Source organism: Nuphar pumila, chromosome 4, assembly GCF_984573655.1.
Source record: "Nuphar pumila chromosome 4, dmNupPumi1.hap1.1, whole genome shotgun sequence".
Taxonomy (NCBI): Eukaryota; Viridiplantae; Streptophyta; class Magnoliopsida; order Nymphaeales; family Nymphaeaceae; genus Nuphar; species Nuphar pumila.
The window spans coordinates 115571881-115591511 of NC_143252.1; the positions used below are offsets into that span (position 1 = coordinate 115571881).

The window sequence follows — 19631 nt, forward strand, 5'->3', positions numbered from 1 at the left end:
GGACCCAAATCGAAAGAGAAAATCTTTTCTCCTTTCTTTATGGCCTTCGACCGGAATTTGAGCAAGTAAGATCTTCCTTACTTCATAGGACCACTTCTCCTTCTATAAGTGAGGCCCTTGCTCAAATTTGTCAAGAAGAGACAAGACTTGGAATGCACAAGTCTAATGATGAGGTCCTTGCCATGGCAATGCCCGAAAATTTTGTGAAAACATATAAACCACCTCACTTTGAGAATAAGTTCAATGGGGAAGGACATAATGGAGGAGGATACAAAGGAAAAATTATTTGTCATCATTGTAAGGAACCCGGACATATAAGACCGGAATGTCCCAAATTTAAAAAGGTGGCCACCTTAAGTGAAGAACCTCAAGAATCAAGAAAAGGGGGCAGCTTCAATGAATTAAATCTTGCTCAAATAGCAGAAGCCGTCTCACAACTTCTTAAGGTTGCACCTTCTACATCCGGAGCTGCCATCTCTTCCTCGTCTCCTCAAGGTAAGACCTCTTGGATTCTAGACTCAGGTGCTTCTTTCCACATGACTCATAATGAATCTTTATTATCCGATTGCACTAAATCATATTTCTCATGTGTGTCAACTGCCGATGGTACCTCTTTAAAAGTCAAAAGCTTAGGAAACCTTGATGATATTTCAAAAAAATTCTTTGTTCCAAAAGTGAGAGTCATTCCCAAACTGAATTTAAATCTTTTTTCGGTCTCTCAAATTGCTGACTATGGTTGTAAAGTATTCTTCTCATCTAAGGCGTGTTGGGTACAGGATCTCCAGTCAGGGAAGCTGATTGGGCAAGGCCATAGACGAGGAGACCTTTACTACATGGATTTCCTGTGTTTACCAAAATACTCGTTTTGTAATCATGTCAAAGACATTAATATAGATCTTTGGCATAAAAGATTAGGACACCCAAGTATATCCAAATGATCTCTTTTTCCATTTTTGGAAAAATTTTGTAAAGATAAAAATTTTATATGTAAAGATTATATACTTGGAAAAATGAAAATGATACCTTTTGGGTCTAGAACCTCTGTGACACATAAATTTTTTGAATTAGTGCATTCATATGTGTGGGGTCCCGCCCTTGTTATGTCAAAAGGTGGTTATTCGTACTATGTTACATTTATAGATGATTTTAGTAGACATACTTGGATTTACTTTCTAAAACTCAAATCCGAAGTTTTTTCATGTTTTAAAAACTTTCAAATCTAGTTAAAAATCAATTTAAAACAAATATTAAAGTCTTCCGCTCCGACTCTGGGGGAGAGTTTCTTTCAAATGAATTTCAATTATATCTAAAAAATCATGGAATTGTGCATCAAAAATCATGCCCTAGGACACCTCAACAAAATGAGATTTCTGAAAGAAAACATCGTCATATCATTGAAACTACTAGAACCCTACTTATTTCAAAAGAAATCCCAAAGCAATTTTGGGCTGAAGCTGCCCTAACCGCAGTCTATCTAATAAATAAAATGCATTCTCAAACTTTGGAAAACAAGTCTCCTATTGAAAAACTCTTTAAAATTTCTCCTGATTTAAAAAGGCTAAGGGTATTTGGTTGTAAATGCTTCGTGCTTCTTGAAAAATATAGCAAACTCTCTCCTAAAGCCATAAAATGTGTCTTTCTTGGTTATGCAGATAATAAAAAAGGATATCGGTGTTATGATAAAACAAATGATAAACTCTATGTTTCTAGAAATGTTACCTTTTTAGAAAATGACAGTGGATTTGATTTTGAAGTTCCTAAGGAAGAATCCGAGTATGCTTTCTTATTTGATTTGTTACCCAATAAAGGTATTAGTAATGATATTAAAATCTTCGAGTCTATTAATGACTCAAGTAGTGAACCATCTCAAGATCTTCTTCAATACTCTAGACGAAATACTGGGGAGCATCCATGTGCCCTTGACAGATTTAATCAATTAACAAATATTGAAGAAACTAGGGTTAGAAGGTCAGAACGAACACATAGGCCTCCAAGTAGGTTTGTCTCATATGAATCCTTCTTACCAAACTACATGGCATGTCTTCTAGCTATTCATTCCTATCATGAACCATCCAACTATAACGAGGCCAAAAATATAAATGAATGGGTTGAAGCCATGAAAATTGAATTAGATGCATTACACAAGGCTTACACTTGGACAATTCAACCTCTTCCTATTAGAAAAAAGACAATAGGGTGTAGATGGGTGTTTAAAATTAAACAAAAAGTGACGGGTCTCTTGAGAGATATAAAGCAAGACTTGTTGCAAAAGGATATTCTCAAGAATATGGTATAGATTATGAAGAAACCTTTGCCCCAGTAGCTCGTATGACTACAGTTAGAACTCTAGTTGCTATAGCATCCATTCGAAAATGGCCGATATACCAGTTAGATGTTAAAAATGCATTCTTGAATGGAAACTTAAATGAAGAAGTATATATGGATCCTCCCTCTGGTCTGTCTATTGAAAAAGGCATGGTCCTTCATCTTCAAAAAGCCCTATACGGGCTTAAACAAGCTCCTAAAGCATGATATGATCGGTTCAGTGGTACGATATTAAAACTTGGATTTAAATCTTGTTACACTGACACTGCTCTTTTTGTGAGATCTACAAGTACCTCATTGACCATTCTTCTTTTGTATGTTGTTGATATGATCATCACAGAGAATGATCAAAAGGAAATTAAAGATATTAAAATTTTACTTAAAAAGTCTTTTGATATGACTGATCTTGGTTTTTTGAGATACTTTTTAGGAATTGAAGTAGCCTACTCACCAAGAGGATATATTTTATCTCAAATCAAGTTTGCAGCTGATATTGTTGAGCGTTTAGGAATCACAGACACAAAATATGTTGATACTCCTGAAGTAATAAATGCAAAAATGCGAGCTGAAGATGGAGTATTATTAGATGATCCAACCCCTTATCGACAACTTATTGGATCGTTGATGTACCTGTCCATTACAAGGCCAGATATTGCGCATGCTGTACATTCTGCAAGTCAATTTCAACATGCGCCCACAACCATCCACATGAGTGCAGTATTAAGAATAGTTCGATATATCAAGAAAACTATATATAAATGACTATTCTTATCCTCTTCCTCATCTTTAAGTCTTATTTCTTACACTGATTCTGACTGGGGAGGAGATCCCAATAACCGTCACTCAACTTGTAACGACCCCAATCCATACCCTTTTAAAATGCGAAATATATTTTTTTTTTCAATGCGGAAGCTTTCCCAGAGATTCGGGGTCCTCACAGTTCCAATTTCCATTGGATAGCCCAACCACCACAAACGAAGTTGCAATCATCATCCATAAGAACCAACTAAAACTCTTTTATTAATGAACCAATAAGAGTCTCATACACAACTCAAAAGTGAAGTAATCAACTGCAGAAAGTAAAAAGAACTAAAAGAAGCAAAAATAGAGCCACTCTGTCCCCTGCTGAAACTGACAAGCGTAAGTATGACTCTCATCCATCCCCAGTAGTCAGTTCAGCCTCACTGTTCACCATGTCCTATGAAAAACCAACAAAGTAGGGTGTCAAAACCGAAATTTTGAGCACAACTACTTCTAAAGAAAACCAGGTGAGACAAAGAACATGGATAAGATTTCATGTAATGATTTGAGTGAGTGCAGATATAAAATTTGCAGCATTCAAATATCCATACCTACCAACAATTACATATGCTCACCAGTCAAGAACAGTAAAGCAGTACCATATATCAAGAACTAAATAACCAAACCTTTTAGCATGATTTCAATAAGTAAATCATATGCTACCACCAAAACATGTCATGATATAGAGAATGATTCAAACATGCATGATTTAATGCATAACAGGAAAATGCATGATTATGTGCAATGCATGATTTCTTCTCTTATCTTTCATTTAAGTTTCATCTTTTCATATGCATGCCCTATTAAATGCACGCAACTTTAAGTTCCTCTTTTTAATTACCGTTGCCCGTGGATACACCAAACGGGTACAATCCCCAAGGTCAAGTAGGTTCCCAGGGTAGCTTAACACACAATTTGTATTTTATTACTGGGTTCCAACTTAGCCCTCGACCGAATCACCTTCGGAACATTAGACCTCCACATCTAATGTCGGAGACACAAAGGACACCCCACGCCCACAAGTGCCACTTCCTTGGTACCATAAACAACAACTGTGTCAAACACACCACTCCCGGGTAAAGTGACGGACTCTCCCTAAAACCGTGGCCAGGAGAAAGAACCTCAATATCGGGTTCAGGGGACCAAATTACAGCACACAGAGTTTTTGTATCCTTACAGTCTCCCCAAGACCGAATATCTAAGATTCTCATACTCCAGATGAGATATCCCAGAATGTATATTACACTGTTCTTATTCATTATATTTTTATTAAAGTTAATTTCTTTAAGTTTGCAACACCATATGCAAAAGTAAAGTAAAAACCCGCATCCTCCCTTGCGGGGACCCTTACGGAACTCCAGCCCGTATAAGCAACTAGAACAATGTAGTAATGTGCCAAACCATCTTGTGTGATTCAAGTGATGCAGTTAAAACATACTTGAAAGCAAACCAAACCCACAGCTCTCCTGGCCGATGATGGTCCATTTAGGCCATCGATGCATCACACAATAAAACCCAAGTAGTATTTATTCATACACTAAACCAAAGTGTCAAATGCATGTATGTTCGTGCAAATATAAATCCAAACATACGCATGTCATTAGCACTATGTGTGTGTTACCTACATCACATACGAGTATTAACCAATCCATGATTTTTTTTAAGTGTGTGAGTGTACATACACCATTTCACGTATTAATCAAGTGTACATGTTCAAGAAGAATTACTAATAACTGAATCATGCTCACACTCATGGGTACCATAATCATAACCATAACAATTATATAATCTTCTTAGAAATAACATTTCAACCTGTTCTTGACACATGGATAGGTGTGTGTAGGTTTCAAGATTTTCCTTTATGCATACCAGAATTTAAATCATACACAATACTTATAAATTCTGGAACATGTTTTCATTTAAAACTAATTCATATTAGTCAAGGGTACTCATAGACTTTCGTAGCAAACCAATACGCAAGCCTTTAAATAACACATGAAATTCTAAACAGGAACATAATGGTCAACTAGAGACAACAAGGCAAGACACCTCACGCATAACACTTCCAGATTTTATGTGTCCATCCTTCCTGAACAGTGTATAACGGACACTATTAGACAACTAAAATTTTCAAGTTATGGTTCAATACTTCCACGCTGCATCTTACAAAATTTTGAGCTTAAACCATACTCAAGAACCAGCTTGAGCTACTTTAGAACAACTCATTTTACTTCAATTCATCAAATTGCACATTCTCAGACCAAAACTCAATTCAACATAAACTTTCAGAACACAGACTGATGAAACTCAATCATGTCCATAGAACACAGCATGCCTAAACCAAAATTTAACATAAATCAGCCCCTGTGGATTTAACACACACAACATGTCTAAACCAAAATTTAACATAAATAATGCCACTTAGTATAAAACCATTGATCAAGACTACTGTAGTCAAATGAACACTGTAAAAGAAATTCTATACATAAAATGACTTACAGTTCATTAACAAAAATATACACAGCAACACTTTGGATTGATATCAAAGAAATTGATTGCACATGGTTCAACTAATAGCAAACCTGAGCGTAACCCATATTGTTTTAAGAGCATCTAATATTTGTATTTTTACAAAAAAATGCAAACAACACACTCGGGTCAGCCATGTCGGGTTCATAACCCAAATCCAACTAGGTATGTCCGAAAACTGCATAACGGTTCATACTGTACAATGCACGTAATACACATTATGTAACCAAACACATTCCAAATAAAGACCCCCCCCCCCCCCCCCGCCCCCCCCCCCCCCCCCCGCCCCCCCCCCCCCCACACACACACCCAAATTTTTATTTTATTTTGATCAAAGCAGTCGAATCCCTCAATTTCTATTGATTTGGGGTTTACATTAACCCTCATAACCTGCTCCCACTCCTATATTCATGCCAACCGAAACCCCCAAATCAAAGATTTGGGGTTTTCCAAAGTGGGATTCACGAAAATCCCCAACTACCGATTTTTCGTGGGACCTCTCCCTAAACCCACGCATGGAATCGAACCCATGTTCGATCCCTCACCTCGATTCCAAGAAGACCCATACCTTTTTGAAGCTTTTTCGGCGATCGGAGGCTGCCATGGCGGGAGTATCGAGCTGCTGTTAGCCGCGGCCTTCGGTGGTGGCTGGTGGCCAAAGCTCCACTCACGGCTGTGACAAACGAAGCCCCTTGCTGGTTGTGGATGGCTGGAGCTTTGCCGGCGACCGGATCGACGTGCGTACACTGACACAGAGAGAGAGAGACGGGGGAAGAGAGAGATCGAGTGAAGAGGGCAAGAACCCCCTCTCCACTCCCCCTTTATCGGCCCCAAGCCCCTCCTCTACCGAGAGGTGCGGGGTCGGTTACGCCCTGCGTAACCCCTCCCCCCCCTCCCCCTTCTGTTTCAGATTCTTGAAAACAAGAATCGTGCCCTAAGCACGATTCTGTTTTACGCCCCCCCTTTATAAATGAAATCGGGTCCGGGTCCAAACCCGTGACCCGCGACGCTGGGTCCATTTTAATAATGGACCCGATTTCGCCTACGAGTGACGGATCCTCAGTTGGATCCGTGGATCCAACTATGGGTCCGACCCTATATACTAAAGTTTATTTATTTTTTTCTTATAAATACTATTAATTATTTATTTAAATATTATAAGTATAATTTTAATACCCCATTGTGGGTTATTTACGTATTCTTTTATGGATCCGGTAACGGTAACGGATCCGAGGACCAAATTGCATATTTCGTAATGTTTCGTAATATAAACGAAATTTATTAGCGATTTTTTTTTTTGGTTTTTACACAACTACTGGCTTTTGTGTGTTTTTAGGTGATTCTCTCATTTCTTGGCGATGCAAAAAACAACAGAAAGTGTCTTTATCCTCTATGGAAGCTGAGTACAGGGCAATGGCTACCACAACCACTGAAGTTGTGTGGATGAGAGCACTACTTTCCGATATGGGTGTTGATGTCTCAGAACCTTCAAAGTTATGCTGTGATAATAAAAGTTCCATATATATAGCCATCAATCACACATTTCACGAACGAAAAAAACACATTGAGATGGATTGTCACTATGTTAGCGAAGAATATTTGAAGGGGACCATTACGTTGCCATATGTCCAGTCCGAATTTTAGATTGTAGACTTCTTCACCAAAGCTCTTCCACTACCTCAATTTTTGTATCTTCTTAGCAAACTTTCGGTGATTTCCCCATAAGTTTGAGGAGTGTTAAAAATAAAATTGTATTCAAATACCCGATAAGGGTATTTTTGTCTTTTATCATATAGTACAGTCCACTAAGGACTGAAATGTAATTTAGCATTGTAATAAATAAACTGCCATACAGTTCAAGCACAACAGTCATATTTTGACTGTTGGGCACAACAGTCAAAATATGACTGTTGGGCAGTAGTCCAACTAGACGTTGGACTGCCACCCAACAGTCATAATAATGACTGTTGGAAGGCAGTCCAAAGAGCTGGACTGCCTCCCATGTGTTGGAGTGAGGCTCTATAAATAGAGCCTCACTCTCTTGTTATTCCTCAATGCTTTAAGAAGCATTTGAGGGTTTTCTCTAGAGTTTTTTCCCATCTTATAGGCTTGTATGCCTCTTGTGCTGTTTTGGTATTTTTATCTCTCTTGAGATTGTATTTGGTCCATTAGTGACCAAGTGAGTTTATTAAAGCCCTTTGTTGGCATTGTGTTTGTTTCACTATTGTTCCATTGTACCTTGTTTCATTACAGTCGAGCCATCATAAAGGCCATCATGTAACAGTAGTTGTTGACTCATATAGTGAGTAGTACTCACATGCTTTAGGGGCTATTTCACATGGATGTGAATGCGAGTATGGGAAACGATGCAGATACACTTGATACGATACAAAAAATTTCCAAAATTAGGATTTGGGACCACAGTCGTACATATATTTATATAATTACGTTTGGTATATATTGTACATCAAAATTTTTAAAAGCTATATTTATAGGCATCTACTTTTATCATGTAGAACACTGTGTCAAACATGTCAGACATCGTGTTCGGCATGTCAAGCCACTGTTTTAGGTGTGTCGGTCATCGTGTTAAGCATGTTCGTTACTGTGCCAAGTGTGTCAGACACTATGTCAACTGTGTCTAATACCATGTCAGCTGTGTCATACATTGTGTCGTACACATTGACCTTATCAGACACGATATTGATTGTGTCCTATGCAAATTGTAGCATGTCCCACAATTTTTTCTTCCTCTTTCTCATTCAAAATGGAGCATGACCACAAAATTGATCTCTCCTTCAAACTCAATGGCACCAACTACATCATGTGGGCCTTTGATATGGAGAACAACCTCAAGGGAAAGAAGCTTTGGGATATGTGATGGGCATAATTCCCGAGCCTCAACTCAAGCTCACCAAAATAGAATGGCGCTGAGGCAAGCCCTATGTTTAGGTGTAAATAAATCGTAAGAGATGAACCTAGAAGGGACCTTTCTATTTCTCTCGGTTCTTCATGGGTGTTCTTTATTTGTCGAGATAGTTCCACTAGATTCATTGTATTTTTTTATTGCACTTTTAAAACTGTTTTTGTCTCTATGAACATATGTGATAGAATCTCTAGATGTTCCTTGATCACTGTGTTGATAGGTAGATGGATGGGAGGAGATATTTTCCTCATCTTCATTGTCACTAGAATTATTATGAGTGAATTCATCTTCACTATCATCATTTCTAGCTAACAGCTCAAATAAAAAAGAATAATCCATATTTTCCTTATAAGGCTCACATCTTTCAAAATCATTGACATTCTTCAGAAAACTCACATTTCTGGATACATATAATTTGTCATTTTTAATATCATAACATCGAAACCCTTTTTGAGTTTCATAATATCCAAGGAAAGTACATGTAATAGCTTTAGGTGAAAGCTTGTCGTTCTTGTCTGTAAGAACAAAACATTTGCATCCGAAAATTCTCAACCTACTATAGTTAGGTTCTTTCGTATACAACATTTCGAAAGGAGAGTTTTTGTTCAAATTTTTGAATGGTAGCTGATTTATAAGATAGACAGATGTTAGAGTTGCTTCGGCCCAAAAACCTTTTGAAATGTTTTGTGAAATAAGAAGGGTTTGAGTGGTCTCAATGGTATGTCTGTATTTTCTTTCGGCTAATCTATTTTGTTAAGGAGTTTTCAGACAAGATCTTTGATGGAGAATACCATGACTTTCAAGATAATTTTTTAATTCATTTGAAAGATATTCTCCCCCAGAGTCAATTCTAAAGATTTTTAAGTTTTCATTAAATTGGTTTTTAATCATCATATGATAGGTTTTGAATGTCGTAAAAACTTCATGTTTGTGCTTGAAAAAAAAATCCAACAATATCGAGTGTAGTCGTCAACAAAAATCACATAATATGCAAATCCCCCTTTTGATAAAATGGGTGCTGGTCCCCATACATTCGAATGAACAATTTCAAATGGTCTTGTTGTAAACATAGATCTTTGATAAAAGGGTAATTTTTTCATTTTTCCAAGAGTACAATCATTACAAGTGAAATCACTTTTACATAGATGTTTAACAAAAGGTAAATAAGAAATTTTTACAATATTGGGATGTCCAAGCCTTTTGTGTCATACATTAATATCTTTATGTTGGACAACATTACAAAAAGTGTTCTTTGGAATTTAAAGGGAATCAACATAGTATAGATCTCCCTTCCTAGAGCCTTCCCCAATCAACCTTCCGGACCGACGATCTTGTATCCAACATTTATTAGATGAAAATTTTATATTACACCCATGGTCCGAGAGTTGAGAGACCGAAAGCAAATTTAAGTTTAGTTTTGGTATAGATCGAATTTTTAGGATAAAGAAACCTTGTTTTTCAAAATTTCCAATTCCTTTAACTTCAAGAGAAGTTCCATCTGCAGTTGAAACAAAGGATGGAGAGAAATTGTTTGAGTATTTGAAAAAAGAACAAATACTTGGGGACATAAAACGAAGCACCCGAATCTAAGAACCAAAAAGTCTTACCGAGAGGCAAAGAAGTTGACATTGCGGCTCCGGAGATTGCCCATTTGAGAAGATGTAATGCCCCAAATTTCAAACTTGCGAACCTTTTCAGAAAACAAGCAAGAGACTAGAAATATCTCTTTCCTTTAGAGTTTGTTTATGAAATCAGCAAAAGATTTTTCTTTTGGTAAATCATAAGGCAAGCTGAACACTTTGGGCACGTTAGCTAAAAGAACCCAAAATTCACAAGATTCGGATATCCTAAGGGAAATCCGATACAAACCCAAGCGTCCAGGATGCAAGCTAAGAGCAGGAAGAAGAAGAAGTCTTGAAGCCATCTTGCAATCGCGCCATCGCCCGTAGAGTACCTAATCAATACCTGTACCCATAGAATGGGTTAGTTTCGCGAAAAACTAGTAGGTGCACAAGAGAGACTACAAGAAACTGAATTAAGTACATTTAATTCAGTAGGTTACGCAGTTTAAAGCAGATATGCAGTTAAACAGGTAAGCAATGCAAGCAGGTGAATAGTGCGAACGCGTAAGCAGTGCAAATGCATAAGTAGTGCAAGCGAATAAGTAGTGCAAGCGAGTAAGTAGTGCAAACAGTAAGCAGTTCAAACAAGTAAGCAGTGCAACTGACAAACGCAACATACGATTTAATTGATCGTAGGCTGTGACCCACCACGCAACTAACTTGTTCTCGTTCCTAGAACGAGATCTCTGCACTGAATCAGTATCAGGATATCGTTTGTCGCTCTCACGACTTCTAACAAACGCTTTGTCCTGAATAACCTTAATCTATTCCCATCTCTCAAGGCCTTACGTGGCCAACAGTCACCGGTTATGACTCACTAAGGCGTTATACTCTCTCAGAAAAGCTCACCCTTCCGTAGAAGGTCCAAAACATGATCACTAACTCAAATCGCTAACGATCTGATTCTCACACCTGGGTCATGCATGTAATCATGCTAAAACAGAAAGCCGAAACTATGAATTCATAGTTGGCTATCACAACCAAACTCAGAAGATCATCACAGCTCACCATAACTTTTTATGGTATGCAAAAACATAAGATCCACGTCGGATCGTTCGATCCGAGAGATATACGACCTGACAAGGAATTACCGTCCTAGAGGGTATACCTGATCTTGGACCATACACTTCCTCATAGGAGTTCACCGTCTTCGCGGTTACCCGTTCGTGGACAGTGTACATCCTCACAGAGATTCTACCACTCTAGTCGGGTCACCTGATCTGGATAATACATACCCCCACAGCGAAACCTTTGGGACGTCGGTCCCCAACAAATGCCATATCCAATGAAAATCATTGTGATACACGCATCAACACAAATGACCGCTTTCAGGGTCGATAGCCACTAATACAAACAATAAGATCAACGCCGGATCACCTGGTCTGGGAAATGTATAACCTCACAAGGAATTCCGCCCTAGGTCTTGGACCATACACTTCCTCACAGGAGTTCACCGTCCTTACGGCTACCCGTTCGTGGACAGTGTACATCCTCACAGAGAATCTACCACTCTAGTCGGATACTTGATCTTGATTATACACGCCCTCGCAGATAATCCTTTGAAGATCCGGTCCTTAACAGACACCCTACTCGGTGATACATGCATCAATAATCGAGTACTCCGAACCATTGACCGCCTCGGGGTCAGTAGCCACAATATGGGCACAAGCATGTATATCAGCGCTATACATCGTATCACTTCACATAGAAGCATATAATCCTACGCATCGTGTTCTTGCCACGAGGAACATTACAATCCTCAAATAGGACCTCAAAGCATGCATAAACGACACATAAGAACACGTAGATATGGCAATCCAGTTGATTCTATGGGCGAAGAGTAACTAACTCTACCCGTCAGCCAAACAAAACAACTGAATAAGACGAGCACTCATAACAATGCTCGTAAAACATACAATTACCATCAAATGGCTCAGTCCATCAACAAATAATTAAATTAATCGTAAGGCATAAACCATTGCATCACAAGCCATTCATAAGCAATCATACGGCAGCAGTTATATCACAATATGTAAGCAACTTATAAGACAAGCGGCCACATCAATCCTAGTTGCCACCAGTTCGTAGATTACGAGCTGTATGCAATCACATCAATCATAAGAGATGCAAGCCAACAAGTGCTACGCTACAATAAGCACCAAACAGTTCGACCAAGGAATAAAGCAAGTCACATGCTAATATGTAGCAACCGGCATAATGCTATTATTATAAGCATTTAACTAGTATGAGAAGCTCCTTATTACTCCGCAAAGAACTGCGTAAGCAGTTTAACCAACTAGAGTAACGCCTTGACAGGCGTGCACAGCTCAACGAGTAGCATACTGAACTACCGAGCAAGCAAGCGAATCTCACGACCCAACGACCAGTGTGAACAGACTTTATGTTTCAATAATTACGAACCTGCGGGTACACACAGGCAAAACGTAGAACCAACTGAGACTAGTTCGGGCGTCTGTTATTCTATGTATTTTCAATAACCCGAATAGCTAGTTGAGTTCGCTCCAAAAGAATGACTTGAGTCGAGAGAGGATTCCCCAAAGGAGGCTGTGCCACGGATGCATCCAACTTCTGCAGAAGTGTTGAGCTAACTAATGTAGCCCCTTTCCCCTAACTCCAATGACTGGGGAGGCCGGATCAAATGCCCGTAGGGTGGTTGTTAACAACCTGTCCATTGGAGTTTGTACTGCTCTGTCCTCTCCCTTGACAGACACATAGAAGCGAATAGGTACGTTAGGGGTTGCTAAACTAACGACTCATTCTATGCTGTGGTCTTTAAACCACTCGAGCATCTTGCCTGTGAAGGCGAATGTGAGGCCATTTATGTGATTACAGCATTTTGCATTTAGCGTTGTTCGAGGTCGCACGACCGTCTCATCCGATCATCACAGTACTAGACGTGTCGTGCACGACTACAAGTACTCTAGGATGAAGGGGGTATAGTTCCTCAATAGAAGCCTCAACAAGAGTGTTTCACAAAGATGTAAAGTTTATCAACTTTACTTTATCTTTTGAAACAGCAGTACCTTGTGCCAACATTATGCATGTGATTATCTCAAATCACATCCGCTATCGGGGTATCTACATGTCTCGCATGACTCGATACCGGCCTCGATAGACGGGACACAGGTTTCTCAACAGAACACCCGCTAAGAAATTCGCTCGAACCCTCAATTCGGGATCACCCGATATAAGCCAAGAAGGCGAGCAGAACCAGCCAGTCACATCCTTCCCGATACTTCGATTTGGAGCAGTCTTTGATGCTTTTGCGCAACTCCCTAAAATCTCAAGTCGACTCTGCAGGACTGCGCACACGAAGAGCCAAGATCCTTGCGAGGTATCCCTCTCCTTAGACGAGGATGTGTCGCTCGCTCCCGACTGAACTCTTGTCGCAAGAGGGAGAGTGGTAAATGCCCCTTGCATCCTCCACGTGGATGCCTTTAAGGCATACGCAAATAGCAAGAACCTGCACGTCATCTGCAATAGCAAGGCAATACCAACACATATGCAAAAGCAAGCGCCTTTTGCTCCTAGGCGCAAAGCGCGACGACAAAGTAAAGGCGGTAAGCAAAAGTGCAACGCAAACCCTTGGCACAACGCGCAACGGCAAGTAAAGACCGTAAACAGGAGTACAACGCCAAACCTTTGCGCGATGCACAACGACAAAGTAAAGGACAAGGATCGCGAAACCGCGTCCTCGAGTTAAATGCGTACTCGTATAAATATATATATATATATATATATATATTTCTATATATATATTTATTTAATGGTCTTTTTTTAGTTAATTGAACTTAATTCAATTGTTCAAGTCTTCTGTGCAATCTTCCCCTACCTTTGGAAGTTGCAAGCTTGCTGGCGTCTGCGAGTGTAAGCGGTGAGCGGGAGCAAGATCCGTCACACGAGCTGCAAAAATAACGATCTTAGCAAGCTACCACCAAAATAGAAAGTCAGGGGCACTATCGCCGTCCTGACGTAAGGGAAGCAGAGGCAGGGGCATCGTGCACCTGCGCACCTGCTATAAGCGCAAGAAACAGGGGCAGGGGCTACGAGCCCCTGCTGACTTGCTGTCAGCGAACTCCGAGGAGGCAGGGGGTTGCACCCCTGCCCTCAAAAAGCGAGTGCAGGCAGGGTTGCGCCCCTGCCTGACAAAGTAGAAGAGAGGTAGGGAAAAAGCCCCTGCCTGTCAACAACGAACGGAGGCCCGCCTGATGCCAGGGAAAAGCGAGGCGAGGGGGGCTTGCCCCGGCCTGCTGAAAAACAGCGAAGGCAGGGGCGATGCCCCTGCCTAACGAGAAAAGCGGCACAGGGAGGGCTCGGCCCCCTCCCCTGCCGTAACAAGGAGCAGCGAGGGGCTCGACCCCCTCCCCTGTCAACACAAAGAGCAGGGAGGGGGCTCAGCCCCTCCCCTGTCATAACACGAAGCAGGGAGGGGGCTCAACCCCTCCCCTGCCATGATAGGGAGCAAGGAGCAGGGAGGAGGGGCTCGACCCCTCCCCTGACGTAACAGAAGCAGGGAGGGGTCGTGCCCCTCCCCTGACGAACAAAGGGAACAAAGGGGACAAAGAGGAGGGGGGGTGAGCCCCTCCTCTGCCGGAAGAACCACGAAGAGGCAAGGGCTCCGCCCCTGCCGAAAAATCCACAAAAAGGCAGGGGGGCAAAAACCCCTGTCGAAAAGATGGGTCGACACAGGGAGCTCCGCTCCCTGCCGGCGAAACAAGAGGGACAGGGGGAGCGAAGCCCCCTGCCGGCGAATGGCGACGACAGGGGGCTGTGCCCCCCTGTCAGTCGACCCAAAGAGAGAGAGGCTAAAGGGAGTCCCCCTGCCGACGACAGGGGGCTCAGCCCCCTGTCGGCCGATCCTGAGAAAGGCAGGGGGTAACCCCCCTGCCGATGAGAGGCGGCGGCAGGGGGCTCTGCCCCCCTGTCAGTCGATCTCTCACGGAGAAGAAGAAGAGGAGGCGGAAGGAAAAGAAAAGAGGGGAGGTGGAAGCGTACCTGGGGTCGCCGGAGCGGAAGGCGATGGTGGTGGGTCGCCGACGCCTTCGCAGGAGAGAGAGGGAAGGAGATGGCCGGCAGCGGCGACGGTGGAGGGAGGTCGCAGGTGGCAGCAACGGCGGCGTCGGAGGGAGGTCTCCAGCGACAGAGAGTGCAGAGCCGAGTCAGGGAGAGAGAACGAGAGACGAGAGGGGGAAGGAGGTTTCGAGAACCTCCCCCCTTCGTCGCTGCGTGCTTTTAAAAGCACGCAGCCGACTAATTTACCTGGGTCGGATCCGGGTCCGGATCCAAATTTTTTTTCTGATTATTACAGAAGAGGTTGAAGTGCTTCCACAATTTGTTGTAAGGAGAGAATTCCATTTGAAGATGATAAATATTTTTCCTTTTGAGGTTGAGATGTGGTAGCCATAGTTAGCAACTTTTTCCATTTTGGGCAACCGGTTTGATGTGCCCCGGTTCCTTACAAAAGTGACACACAAGCTTGCTATAATCTCTTTTTCCTTCTTGACCACTTGCTCCTTGGTTTTGATTTTTGAAGTGGGGAGGTTTGTAGGATCTCAAATTGTTCCCCGGCCTTGAAACGACATTAACACTTTCACTTTCTTCTTGGTTGGAAGAGGTTGCAAGAACACTTGGGTGATTTTTATTATACCCATCTGGCATCCATTTGTCTGCTATAAAACCAGAGGTGATGATTATCCATGTTGTTGCAATTGTATGACAAAAACCTGCTGAAGGTTTGCTTTGATGTTATTAGCTGTTTCTATACACTTTTCTTTCTATTCCAGCTGAATTTTATCCTGGTTGTTTAATGTGCAGGATTTAGAATGGTGTATTGGTTTTCAAAACAGTGGGGCTCAGGGTACAGAGGCCAAACATTGGAGTGTATTGGGAGGTATGATTTGATAAGACCTCTTCTTGCTGGACAGGGAGACAATTCATAGTTTCGAATTATGCTTTTATGCTTCAAATTTGTTGCCTTCCACTGTATGATTCTTGGTCTTTGTATAGTTTTATGTGTTATGGGTGTTATACTTGCACTCTTCATCTCCTAGTCACATTTGATGTTGCAACCACCTTTTTCCTTTTTCTTTTAATCAGGTTTGTCGAGGGTATTATTATTTTTTGGTATGTTTTATTTTTTGCTGGTTAGTATGTTAGTTCCTGTTCGTCTTTCTTTATTTTGTGCCTTTCTGTTGTTTTTGAAGATCACTAGTCGTGGATCAAATATCCTGGAGTTTGAGATTTTGCTCCCTTCTGCCCTTCTTTAGAGAGCTTTGGATGTCAACACATCATGGACATGAGAGGGAATATATAAGAGAGGAAGTGAGGAATATATATATATATATATATATATATATATATATATATATATATATATAGAGAGAGAGAGAGAGAGAGAGAGAGAGAGAGAGAGGCAGCAGCCTTAGGGTGAGTGCAAGACATCTTGAATCCTTGAAGCTCAGCTACTATAGTTCCGGTAGAATTCTAGGAGTATGCTTGTTTAGAAAATATCTATACAAGTGCAGTTATTCTACAAGATTACAATAAACTTCCGATGTGTGCATATAATTAAAATGTATATGTCTAACATCATCCCTCAAGCTGTGCATGGTTAATAGGCATGTGCATCTTGGTCTTCATTTCCCAATGACATCATGCAGACAGTGTCTTAATAAATAAGTTTGCAACTTGATGTTCACCGAATATAAATTTGGTCTCCAACTCGTGACTTTGGACCTTTTAGCAGACAAAGTGTTTATTTAGTTCTACTGTTTTGCTGTGTTGACTGGATTGATTGAAATTACAATGGCACTTTGGTTGTCAATTGAGTGAAACTTTGTCCCAAGGTAGTAAGCATCTCAGCCAACAAATCTCTATACTGGTGGAAACCATAGATCTATACTTTGCATTGGTACTTAGTCTCACAATTGTGCACTACTTACTGTTATCTCAGGAAGCCAGATGAGGGTCTAAGTATATGTAGTATCTTTCATAGATCTTCACGTGGCTAGCTCACCAGCACAATCTGCATTTGCATAAGCCACAACCTTTTTTTTTTTTTTGGGGGGGGGGGTGAGAGGAGGAGGAGGGTTTTAAGTGTCCTCTTTATATACTAAAAAGTGTGTTTTGTTGTGCACAAATAGATTGTGAGGCTTGGTTTATAGAAAAAACAATATGCAAATGTGTATACAAATTTCTAGAGAGGTTATAAGAGTTCATCACTCATCAAATGTTTATTTGTTGCTACCAGTGTCCAAGTGGGTTTACATTTTAACATTTCCATAACCTCTGTATTTTGACATCATGTACTTTAGATCACAACTCTTGGATATAATGTTGAAAGGCCTTTCTCTCTATCAAACTTTAGATTTCTGGATCAATTCGAGTCTAAAAGATCCTTTCAAATATAATCATGACAACTTTACTCTTTAACTCCTCATTTGTATCCCAGCTAATCCTAAAAAGACTTGGCTCGGTGAACTTCTTAGCATAAAAGAAATGACTTGTGCCCTTTATATAAGGACACAATCCTGTGGGTCATCTTGATGGATTAGATCCAATATCTTCTGGATATGTATTTCAAGTTGAAAGTGAGAAAGGGAAAGTTAAAGAGGGTAGTGATTAAGTCTTTGAGATAAATCCTAAGTTTGATACTTGCAATCCCAAGTCCAATGAGTCAAGGTAGTATAGATGTCTTCTCCTATGCTTAGTCCTAGTCTTCTTTTTTGACTGCCGATGCTGTACAAAACCACCATTAAGGAAAGACACATTACCATTAAGATAGCTTCATCAGTATTCATGTGATAGGATGCTCCTCAATTTATCAACCAACTTGAACAAAAATGTGGGATTACTTGCATTGCAATATTGAGAGAAGAAGGATAGCATAAGGAAGCAACAAGCTAGCAAAGAAGCTGTTGTATTTGTTCTTGTATCTAAGCATCTGTTGTAGTGTAGGACGATTAAGCTGCACTTGATGTGGATGCTCTGTGATTTGAAGGTGCAACTCTCTCAATATTGCTGTCAGTGGATGTGTTCACTATTGATGTTCCAAACTTTTTTCTCCTTAAGTGGGGACAAATGAACTTCTTGTGCCTTAATTCCTTTCAGTGTTTGCACCTCATTTCACTCGTATCATCATACGAGAAACCCCTTGCCTATGTCACAGAGACATTTCAACTTACGCTCATATCTTTGTAATGAAATACAAGTGCCAAAAACAATGTCACAAAGTGACTACAAGAAGTTACAATCCCATAAGTACAATGTCTCTAATGGACAAGATACAATATGCCACAAAGGGCAAACACCAAACACACACAAGGGAGAAGAGAGAACTTGAAATAATAATGAAACTATTATTAAAATGCTTGAAAAAGCATTATTGAGAGAAGGGGAGAAGTCCCCTTTATATACACCTCAAGAGGGGCCAAGGGGAGCTCCCCAACGGTCACACCGTTGGGGAGAGTCCCAACGACTCTTAAGGGAATCCCCTTGTACCCCTTTGATTAATAAAAAAAATAAGAAAAACAAAAAAGTAAAAATATAAAAATGTCCCTAATGGACATGTCTATTTATAATTAGATGAAAAGATCAAATTTTCCCTAGTAGGCATTACAAAAGATATACATATATGTAACGACCCCAACTCATCCCTATTGAAAAGTGATTTTTTTTTTAAAACAATCCCAGAGACCCGGGGTTTTACAACAACCACATCTACAACTACAAAGGAGCTTACACCACCATTTTCCAAACCAAAACAACTTTATTCATTATTAATGAAGGTCTAAGAACAATAGCAGAATATTGGTTCTGCACACATATACACCGATTAGGGATTATGATGCAGCCGCGTTGGAGGAGGAGTGAAACAATGGCCCACCGTGAATCGGTGTGGCTGAACTTCTTTATTAAACTCAACAAATGTTTCAATAAGCAATGGGAAATTCAATAAGCAGTAAAGAATGTAAAGGAAAACAGTAGGCAGAAAGAAAATAGGAAAAAACTGCAAGAAGGCAAAAGACGGCTGGAGTTTTCAATCTTCTCTGCCTCCACGCAACCCTAGGAAGGGCCTTTTAAAGGCTATTTACTGGACCCGGGTCACGGATCCAGATTTGGATCCGACCCACGATCTGGGTCAGCCTCTATCTGCGGCTGGTTCTGGGGCGTGCAAACTCCACCACGCCTGGCGTAGGTGCACAGGGGTACCTCCCTGCGTCGTGGCTCTGTCCCTGCAGGTGAGTCATACACGCGGGGTCCTCCATCTGCTCTTTGTGGCGGATCGGGTGGCACGATGGACCCAATCAGGTCCTGCCCTGCATCATTCTCCCCTGGTTGGGAAGAAGTCGGCTCTGTCGACTTGTTGTTGCCACAGTAAGCATATAGATCAGCCACGTTGAAAATAG

General features: G+C 40.8%; 1 protein-coding gene across 3 annotated transcripts in view; it reads left to right on the forward strand.

Annotated features, from left to right (window-relative positions):
• Positions 1-19631, forward strand: part of LOC149840716 (aspartic proteinase 36-like) — a 71125-nt gene that overhangs the window by 29502 nt on the left and 21992 nt on the right. For all 3 annotated transcript variants that reach the window (XM_090003280.1, XM_090003281.1, XM_090003282.1), the window contains exon 8: positions 16039-16114. In XM_090003280.1, coding sequence (XP_089859406.1) covers positions 16039-16114 — 76 coding nt within the window. The remainder of the gene's footprint in view (positions 1-16038; positions 16115-19631) is intronic.